Raw genomic sequence first — 11,310 nt, 5'->3', positions numbered from 1 at the left:
GCTAGACCATGAGCTAGGACATGAGCTAGAACATGAGCTAGGACCATGAGCTAGACCATGAGCTAGGACATGAGCTAGAACATGAGCTAGAACATGAGCTAGACCATGAGCTAGAACATGAGCTAGACCATGAGCTAGACCATGAGCTAGAACATGAGCTAGACCATGAGCTAGACCATGAGCTAGAACATGAGCTAGACCATGAGTATTCAGGTCACCGGGGGGGGTTTTTGCTCATGGGGAATTCTCTGAATTACATTTACTTTATTATTCGAAGCTCTGGCCACATTTAACATGAAAATCTGACCTTGTAACATTACAGACATGACAGAAAATAAGATAAACCATAAAAGATCACAAGAAATGTACATATGGTTTCCTTAAAGATGCATTAATCAATAAACTACTGGATATTTGAGCGTCTTTCTACTCACGGTTTTGGTTTTATGACTCGCAACTTTACTATCTTGGTTCTCATCAACCTGTCTCAGCTGCAGCAGGAAGCTGTGTTCAGGTAAACATAGCCGACCCAAGTGCCAGTCACCATTAACACACACACACACACACACACACACACACACACACACACACACACACACACACACACACACACACACACACACACACACACACACACACACACACACAGCCTTTAGTGAATCCATCTTTTAGTCATAACCAAAAACCAAATGTGGCTCAGCTGCACAGCGAGTGGTCCCAGCAGGCCGTCACATCTGGAACTTTTCTAAAGAACAGCTGAAATACCCAAAACTTTGAAATCAGTGGTTTAAATGCGAGGCTTGTTCTCAAAAGCTTTTGTTTGTGACTTAGCTGGAGACAAAAACACAACAACAGTAGTTAATATTCAAGCTTTAGGCGCCAGATAATTATCTCACCACCACTGCAGCCTCTTGGATAGCTGGGAATGCTGCATTAGTGAATCAAAGGCATCATTTGGCACAAACAATCCACTTTATCCAGTAAAAAAGTGAAATTATCTCGAAAGATACTGTCCACAGTAACAAATGGATGACCTTAACGTCTATTTTCTAGCCTGAGAATGATCTAATGAGTATTTAATAAGAGGAAAGAGCTGGTTTGATCAACCAGATGAAGTGTTTGTCAGAGGAGTGGAGAATCAAACTTCCGAATAAACTGTCTTTTCCTTAATAAATATGTACAGAATGATCTGAAGAACTGAATACTAACGAGTTACTGCTCCATTTAGCAATATTTCTATCAGAACTGAACCAAATGATTCACAAAGTACCAGCAGGAGAAAGACCTGGCTCAACCACTGACATGACACAACATATTAGCACACATATAAGACAATTCAGAGATATTTGAACGTCTCAAGCTGAAGAAATTGCTCAACAGTGAACTAATAATGAGACCTTGTTGAATCAGGCTCTGCGGTAAGATGTCAGAAAGTACATTACAGAAGCCTTCCAACAGAAACAGCTCTGCAGTGATAAATATAGTTCTTCTAAAGACAGAATCCCTCTTTGTCTTTCAACAGGGTCTTCAGATCTGACCTTTGCAGTAAAGTGTAAAGATGAAGGACAGCACTTCCTGCTCTGCTAGGCTTGCAGCATAATTAATGGCCTGGTGTGGAAACGTCCATGAAGCGGGAAAAAGACATTTCTGGAGTGTTGACACAGTTTATTCAAAATTTGCGTTAATTACCAATCCAGTGACATCCAACCGGTCCCTTCAATACAGATAGCGTGAGTTTGTCAGAGGAGAGGAACCATGCTGAGAACCCCCAGCACCTAAAAGACCTTTAGAAACAAAGCAGCTGCTCGCCTGCGTTCTGCATAATGATTATGACAAACGACGGAAGGACTATTTCATTAAATTTAAGTAGTTTTAAGAAGTTTTTGGCTGAAATACTAACAACACTATATTGGCCAAACCCAATTCATTTTGTATTTAAGCCATTGCTATGTCTTTCAATCTAATTTCACTTCACAATGAACTCTAAAATGTACCCTTGGATACTCATGTTTACCACACGTCATGTTAAAATGACATAACCCCTGATTTCCACCAACTGTGGAACGGCTGCAGATCCGATCCGGATGGCGGGGGAGTCAATAAGTTTCCATTAAAGTCAGTGAGTGTATTTTCTGACTCCGTCCCAGCTCAGATACGCAGAGCTTCTATTTTGACGCCAGAGAGCTCCGCAGCATTCAGCACGCGGCACATTGTGGGGGACAGGAAGTCAAACACAGAAACAAAATAAAACACCCGGTTAATTTTCAAAATAAAATACACCATGCTCACGGGGGATCGTATTTCCCTGCCTGCACTACACCTTAAAGACGTCATAGTAAGACAGGCCTGTAGTCAACAGCTCGGAGGTTTTGTGGTTCTATAAACTGCACCCTGTTATATATCACGCGATCATGTGTGAATTTCCGAGATCTCGTGGGTCCTCGTGACTTCAGCCGTCATGGCCGCAGCCGTTCCGCAACAGATCCTGACCTGGTGGGTGTTGAAGGACCAGCAGAGCCGATCTTTTGTAGTTGGTGTTAAAATCCGGGGTAAGAAGTGTTGTTAGGCAACCAAAGTCTCAAATAACCTCAACTGTTACAAGGAAAGAGAAGCAGCCAAATGCTAAAAAACATGAAAGTGTGTGAATTTGCTTTTTCCGCCTGAAGCAGTTTCTCTGTAATGTTTATGGAACAATGCTGAAGTGTAAAGAAAACCCTGATGTTCATAATTAGCCTGTGTGCAGCCATATCTTCTATGATTAGTATACTTAATCAAAGAATGGCTTTGTTGCTCACGTGTATGGCATGTTGTTTGTTTTCTCAGCTGTTTGACACACGCATCAGAAACGGCAACCCTAAATTGGTTCTGACCAATCTTTAAACACACAGCTGGTCCCTAATCCAGTCATACAACTAGAATAATTACATTTCAAGGTTGGACTACAGCTATGTCGGTTACATGGTAATGAGGTGTAAAGGAGTTGCGGTGCACTGTGGTCACTGAACATCGCACCAGTCCCCAAAGCAGTCCTGGATGGGACAAACGACGTGCTCTGGTTAATTGGCTTTTGTCTAAACCAATCACAATCGTCACGGCCGCGGCTCGAAGCTCCGCAGAGTCGCTGCATAATGACCTCAAGAAGGAACTTCATAAAACACAAAAATTCACGTGTGTTCCTACTCCCATCCACTGCTGTTGTGCAAATGTTAAGGGTGAGCAGCTGGTGCTAATTCTCCAGTCAGCTCCCATCAAACCATTGCAGAAGAAGAGGGTGCAACAAGATGATGAAATGATGAAATGGAGTAAGTCAAACCTCAAGCAATAAAGCCATGTGGAAAAACATGATGGAACTATGGCAGAGCCAGACCGGGCTGAGGGACTAGACTGTGTGATAGAAACTAATCCATGTGTGAACAACTGAGACACTAAATCTCGACAAAACAAATTAAGCAAACAAGCAGAAAGAAAGAAAATACATTTGGCACACTGCATGCTAAAGTTGCTGATTGGCAGTTTATCTGTGTGTGTGTGTGTGTGTGTGTGTGTGTGTGTGTGTGTGTGTGTGTGTGTGTGTGTGTGTGTGTGTGTGTGTGTGTGTGTGTGTGTGTGTGCCCACAACACTGTGAAATTAAACTGGTTTCATCATAACACATCTGACAGTGGCTACTTCAAAACATTACAACTCTCCTGACATTGTCATGGCAAATGTGGCTATGAAATCTGTCTCTTTAAGGCGGGCTGCTGGTCTGATTGATTGATTGATTGATTGATTGATTGATTGATTGATTGATTGATTGATTGATTGATTGATTGATTGATTGATTGATTGATGGAGGCTGGGGGTGAGGCCTTGACCAACTGACACTTTGCTCGTTTGAAAGCCATGATGTCTCTCTCTCTCATGGGTGGGCCAAATTCTCTGGGCGGGCAAAGCAGAGAAAGGGGAGGTAACCTTTTCCCTTATGACAACTGTGTCGCCTTTTAGGCATTAGGCATTATTTTGTATGAGCTTTTATTTTGTATGAGCCTTTATTTTGAAATGGTTTTGTGCTTAAGGAAGTCAAGGGGTTAGTTTCCTGTTAGTTGTTAGAATCACATAACATGCTGTCATCATCCATTGCAATCCACATGGTAAATGCTGCAGAGGCAATGTCGTAAGTTGATAATGTTATTTAACTATAATGTAAATGTTAAGATGCATATTTACAGCTAAAAGGCATTTTATGACTGTAATTAAAAACGTTTTATTTACATATATTTTCATAGGACTAAACAGTTTGTATCTTGTGTTTTGTTACAGTTTTCACTCTTCTGTCTGTGACATTATGTAAAGAGCCACAGTAAACAGCTAAAGAAGCTTACTACGACTCAACTCGTCATTTTCAAGAAGAGTTTAGCTAGTTGAATAGCTGCAGTTACTACACTGTAGCAAAGACAACATAACAACATAAGGGGCAGATTCCAGATCGGACCATCTGAGCTTTCATTTTCTCGTAGGCAGAACCTTGCCAGGCATGATTGAATCAACGGCTGATTGTGAAGCTCTTTGATCGGAAAGGTAGATAGGTGCTGTATAAATGTAATTCTTTTACCATTTACCATTGGATGCGTGGTTCTGGCTTCGAACGGGGATGCAACCCAACAACAAGTATCTGACAATGTTTGGAATCCAACGCTGATTTATTAATGGATTATATGGCTCTTTTGTTTGGATTATTGGGGTTTGGGTGGATTAGGAAATTAAATAACCAAATGTAACAGATTCAAAACACTATTTTAGTGTGGATTTTTCTTTGATGTGCCATCCCGTCCTGGGCAAATGCCTCTGTTGCTACTTGTCTTCTGTCTAATTACAGAATAAAATCAACATAACTAAGAGGAATTAGGGTCTACTCAATGAAACCAGAAAGGATTTTGAGACTGGAGCAGAAATAACAAAGCCATGCAGAGCTGTAGCTATTCAACAGCACAGTGTGTCTTGGGTTTGTAATTGGCAGGTTCAATGACAGTGAGAGATCATCATGGCAGTCCATCTACTTTCTGTCAATTACAGCCTAGACTTCTTTAAAACTGAAGGGCTAACCAGCTACGCTCGACTACCTACTAAAGGGGTTTCTATCAATATTCAGCTGAGAATGCAAGAAGAATCATCTGTCCATCAAAAGTGTTATTCATCAGATTCGTGGTACTTTTGTGGTAAAGCTGGCTAGTTTACTTCGGATTCATGCAGTAAAATCAGGACACGTTTCTCTCCATTGCAACACATCTCTGCTGTAGGGATGTGCAGAACAAGGTTGTTTGTTATCTATATAGTTTCTGAGGGCTTTAGTTTCTAAATAGACATCATGTCAGCGTGTCTGTAGACAGCACATGGAGGAGAGAGTCGGGTAGAAAGGGCAGCTCCTTCTCCACCACATCCATCCAACATTTAAACAGCCCCTCCATGCAGACTCAAACAGGGCAATCCAATCCAGAACTAAAGCATTGGGTGTAGGGGTGTGCAAAAAATATTTGAATCACGGTTTAAGCTCTACAGATTCAATATTGATTCATAGAATTCCAAAAAGTAATAGGAGTTAAGTCTGGATGCCAGGAAACCAAAACAATGAGCAAAAATATGCTAAAATGCTACAGAGTGATGAGAGGAAATGCAGAATTACCCCGTGGATTTGTCACTACGAGCGACACATCAAAGTCAATAGTCATTTAATACATTTTTTAAAAACAAATACTGCTTAGTGCAGCTTTTTAAACTCTTCAGTACAGTTAGTGGTGAAGTGGTGAACAACTGAACATGTAGGCTAACAATAGGTCTGAACCAATTATCCCTTGACAACCTTCCAATTAGAGAAGCATGTGCTGCTGCCTGCACAGCTGGTGAAAGGCTCATTATATGGCTAAATTCTGACATGACTGGTATAAAAGAAGAGTGTTAAGAGACAGCTATGCTTGTTTCATGACCAGTGCACTGAGGCATGCCACTTGGAAGAAAAGTCTCACTATTTAAGAATAGAAAAATATAAGGCCCAAAGGAATCCATGTCCAATTCCTAATCTAACAGTTAATCTGTACATCCTAACCTTTCAAAGTGAATTGGGTGGGTTTCTCTCTCTTTGCGGTCCTTTTTAATGTTAGTAACCTTTTGAAGTAGGACACTGCTCATGTAAAATTCAAACAGCCTTTAGTCAGTGTCCATTGTGATCTTACCTGGGAGACAGGAGTCGTGGACATTTTGACACGCTGTTGAAACAGCACACTCAGAATGCGGTTTTGCTGCTCCAGGTCAAACACACGGGTCCGCAGCTTCACACACTCCTCTTTCAAGTCCTGGAAACCCCGCGGAGAGGAGAAAAATGGACAGATCACTGAGACTGAGAGGGCTACGTCAGAGAACTACACCTGTACAACATGCCAATTTAACAGGAACACGACACAGTGTTGTATTCATGCAAGATGTCCATGACGGTGATCTAAAACCTGGGCTACTACTGTGTGTCTACTATCTACTACAAACACAGATCACTGGTGAATCTGCACATTAGATGAAAAGTCTTCAGTCCAAGTCAAGTCCCAAATCATTGATGTTGAAGTCAGTATTTTAAGACAAGTGTTTTATTTTATTTGGTTGAGTGTAAAGTCATCAGATCCATGACATAAGTCTGACCCGAGTCCGTGTCTGGTGGACCATACCTTGTATCATAGGAATTGATTTGGTAATCATCTATGTATGATATAATACTTAAAGTTGCACTTTGCAACGCCATCACTAACAGGGACGTTGTAGAGCGTCCTCTGGTGGACAGACTATGTAACGCCATCACTAACAGGGACGTTGTAGAGCGTCCTCTGGTGGACAGACTATGTAACACCATCACTAACAGGGACGTTGTAGAGCGTCCTCTGGTGGACAGACTATGGTTGAAGGGTGTTTAGTCTATTTTTATTTCATTTTTTTAATATTCATTTTTTTGCCATTATAAAGGCAGATACTGATAGTTTGTAAAATGCCTAATATTGGCCGATATATCGGTCTGGTTGTAGTTTCTAATGGCCGACTGATTAACGGTACAGCATTGCTACCAACCTTCTGTGTGAGGAGAGCCTGGACCACCTGGTTAGCCACCTAGAACAAAAAAAACAATCGTTAAAGAAACCAAAATGAAATGTATAAGTTGAAGGTTTGGCCGCTGAACAGGTATGGATGGACCATTACAGTAGATAGTAAATCAACCTGGTCTCAACACACTGATGGGGTGGGGAAAGAACTGGGTGGAGGTCTTTCAGTATGACGAGATGTTCACATTTTCTCCATAAAAATGTAATGGTGAAACGTCATTAAAAGCATTGTCCTATCCCACTTGGACTACTGTTAGGAGTCTGGTCAGGTGCTGCCATAGCAAGTATAAATAAATTACAAATTGCTCAGAATAAGGCTGCATGTTGTTCACTGAGGTGCCCACTCAGATCCAGTGTTCATGTAATGCATGGCGGTCTCTCCTGGTTAAGTGTAAGAAATAGATGAACTGCCTCATTACTCAACTTTATGAGAAATGTTCCAGTAACTTAACAGCCGAGGGTGTATCAGCATCTCGGTACTAGGTCTGGGAAACATGACTGTAGCACTAGACATGCTATGGAGGGCAGATTCACATTATCTAAGGTACAATCAAACAACACAGAAAATCTCTAATCAAAGTAATACTTAAAGGACATTTAATAGCTGAGCAATATTTTGTATCAGTTAATATTTAACCCTCATGTTGTCTTCATGTTGTCCTCATGTTGTCCCCATGATGTCCTATATCAATGTTGTTTTTAATTCCCCCAAATTAACATGATTGATTCCACCCAACGCTCTTTGCCAAGTACAAATCTCTACTTTCACGTGAATGAAAGAATGGAGATAAATCAAATAATAGGTAATGTCTTCACATTTAAGCACACTTGGACTTTAACCTTTAACCTTTAATGTGGTATTTATTTCCCCATTTGGTCCGATCCTGTATTTTTAAATGGATGTTGTCGTCTTTGTTATATACTCTAGTTCAATTTATTTGCTAGTGCAGCGAAATGAATCCTCCCTCGGGGACAAATTCAACTTTATTTATAGTATCACTTCATAACAAGTGTTATCTCGAGACCCTTTACAGATAGAGCAGGTCTTGAACTTGAACTGTAACAAGTCAAATCAAACAGATGTGAAAAGACAGCAAATAATATGTGAAAATGGTCGTTATTGTAGAGCGGATATCCAAACTTTGTGTGGAGCTTTGAGATGCAGAGACCCAGCACGAGCTTTATGGAGACCTGTAAGACGCCGACGTGAGAACAAAATGACAGCGTGTTGCATCATAAAGTCAGATTTAGTGAAATCACTCACTCAGCTGCCTGCAGTTAGTGTGTCTAACGTTACTCTCGGCACCTAAATAAACCAAAATACAGTCATACAAGTCTCAACTATCCTCACACAGCTGATCAGCCTGCCTCGATGTAACTGGATCTGTACACTGAGCAAACTTTTACATTCAGATTTCTTTACAAAAATACGTCATTTTGTTAGTTTAGTTTTTAATTTGTTTAAAATTTTATTTAACCAGGAAGTCCCTTGAGATTGAAATCTCTTTTTTGAGGGAGACCCGGCCGAGACGGCACATCAGTTACAACAAAAACAGAAATACAGCAGAGTCAAAATCACACATAGAGGAGAGGAGCAGGTCACATGTGGCAGTGGCATTTTTGAGTTACATGGCATTTTAACATGGCCTTAAATTCATTTAATGGGACCAGATCATTTAGATGAAGTTTGAAGTTTTGCAAATTATTGCAAATTATTGCAAGACCATGGAGGGTATTAAGAGAAGGTGTCGTCCCCCCAGCTCAGTAAAAACCCTTGGAGCCTGGTGAGAGCGCCACCTGGTGGACCGGAGCACTATGGGACACAGAGTCTAACAGGTGGAGAGCACTAGAGGCAGCATGCATGTAGACACCATCACCAGAGTCCAAAACACTTAAAAAAGTAGCCGGCACAAGTGTTTTTCTGGCTGAAATGTTAAAACAAGTTTTATTTCTAAAATAAAACCCCAGCCTTAGTTTCAGCTTTTTGTTTTTTTTACAAGCTTTTCCACATGAACTTTGACAGAAAGTCTGTTGTCCAGCCAAAAACCTAAATACTTATATGATGAAAGATTTTCCATTAATAGTTAATAATAGTTGTATTATCCGGGGATTGGGAACGAGACCTGGAAAACGTCATCAATTAGTTTTTTATTGCGAGTTACAAACAGCACACTCTGAAATGAAATGCTTTCTTCTTTCAAGCTTATTCTTTCATTTCTGACGCATGCATTATACCTCGACACTGGAATAGTAACTAAGTAAGTAATGTTTTCATTTTAGTGTGCTGAGAAATGACTCCCCCCCCCCCCCCCCCCCCCCCCCCCCCCCCCCATCTCTTTCATCTATCCATCAAAGCGAATCTCCTCAGCTCATTCAGACCATGACAGGAAGTCTTCTGAATGCTTTACCCCTGGCTGGCTCTGTGAGCGAGATGAGGGGAAGAGATGGAGAGACAATCAAAGTGTTGTCATGGAGAAAACAAGTGGAAACGTGCAGGCGGACAACCCAGATGCATGCTGGGAGTCGGTGAGGCTCGAGCCCTCCAGGCCTCGGTTGTCTGTCCCCTCCAATCAGAGAAGCTCCTTTCTCTCCGCTTTCCTCTAACACCCCAGATAGTAGTCGAGGTGTGGATGTGTGTCTCTTCCTACCTGGGTGCTGACGGTGGTCTCTGATTGGCCGAGTCCAGACCAACAGATTATTTTAACCTCTTTAACCAAAGGGGGACCAGATCTCTCAGTCTAGACCTAGACCTGTTCTCATTAGGGGCTGAGCCCCCCCCACACAGGTCTGATCCTAGACTCACCCCTGCTGCTACTCCATACTGTACTCCACTACCCCTCAGAGGGGGATGTTTCAACATAAAAAGTCCTAATATCTCTACACAGTACCTTATGCTGATAGCAGTATGTTGACATTTTGGACATATGCGAGTAGAGATATTTTGCACAGAGGCAACGTTTACCGGTGCAAATCAGTGCCGAGATACAAGAACATACACAACAGAACAACAAGGTATGCAACAGAACCAATATGGATCAGTTCCAGTACAAGATAAAACATTTTAATTCTGTGTAAACACTGTGGGACACTGTGGAGGGTGAAGTTTACACAGGACGTGTCTCAACACTCACTTCATCCAGACAGCGTTCGTACTGCTTCCTCTGATTGTCGTTTTCCACGGACAGAGCCGAGTTCTCCGCCTGGAAAGACCAAACACAAACAGGTAAACTGCATGAGTTATAGTAATTAATTAATTAACTTTTGAATGTTCTGCTAGGTCAATAACCAAGCAGAATTCAAGTTGTATCGGCCTGTATAGGCACATCTCAGCTTAACGTCAAATAATGTAATATTTTACAGTTTCCCAGTGGTGAAATTACAATTTACATTCTGTTTTGTTAGTAATCACTACACACAGGCCTGAAATACACACATACACACACACACACACACACACACACAGGCTCAGGTCCGACACATGCACTAATGGACAGATGTCCAAGGGAGTGGGCTACCAGCGTGGGGGGGGGGGGTTCATCTCTCCAGCTACCAATCCACACTCGCACTTTTGGACTTGAACCAACGACTCTCCAGTTCCCAACCCAACCACCACTGGACTGAGCTACTGACCCCCAAACACGCAAATACACTTACAGTATATACAAATACACTCGTCCAACTTTATGGTAATTCCTGCAAAACAAAACAGTTTGAATATGATGACTGTGAGCTTTTGATCCTTTTCTCTCTCATACGGACAGATAAACGTGCAGATAGATAGATCAAGAGGCTCCCTCCCTGCAGCAAGGTAAGATTTGCAGTTTCACTGTCAAAAGACAGTTTTAAATTAATGATGTTTTAATTTGCAGGCATTCAGATCCCATCCTGAAGACCTTTGCTGCGCCTGCTACCCCAGGTGTGATTACTGACAGAGGTTTTGCACAACAGGGGACAGAAACCATGCCTGTGGACTTTCCCCTGACATGATTAATCCAGTAAATCTTAAACGCCTCCGTTATCTGAGATGGCTTGTTTTCACTTAGGTGCTGAAGGCGACTCCTCTTGAACAACATGGTTCACAGACGACAGGAGAGACCAGGGTTCCCCTCACATCGCTCCACGTCGGCTCAGAACTAACCCCAGGTGATAGCCAACGATAATCTACGTCGGCTCAGAACTAACCCCAGGTGATAG

At 41.8% G+C, this 11,310-nt stretch overlaps 1 protein-coding gene across 5 annotated transcripts in view; it reads right to left on the bottom strand.

The window, feature by feature from the left end:
* LOC117952545 (nck-associated protein 5-like) overlaps nt 1-11,310 on the bottom strand; it is a 46,836-nt gene that overhangs the window by 24,661 nt on the left and 10,865 nt on the right. For all 5 annotated transcript variants that reach the window (XM_034884919.1, XM_034884921.1, XM_034884918.1 and 2 more), the window contains exons 4-6: nt 10,248-10,316; nt 7,085-7,123; nt 6,208-6,327 (exon numbers count right to left, since the gene is read on the bottom strand). In XM_034884919.1, the coding sequence (XP_034740810.1) occupies nt 6,208-6,327; nt 7,085-7,123; nt 10,248-10,316 (228 nt within the window). The remainder of the gene's footprint in view (nt 1-6,207; nt 6,328-7,084; nt 7,124-10,247; nt 10,317-11,310) is intronic.

This window comes from Etheostoma cragini, chromosome 11 (genome assembly GCF_013103735.1).
Source record: "Etheostoma cragini isolate CJK2018 chromosome 11, CSU_Ecrag_1.0, whole genome shotgun sequence".
Lineage (NCBI taxonomy): Eukaryota > Metazoa > Chordata > Actinopteri > Perciformes > Percidae > Etheostoma > Etheostoma cragini.
This window is presented reverse-complemented; position numbering and strand designations above follow the sequence as displayed.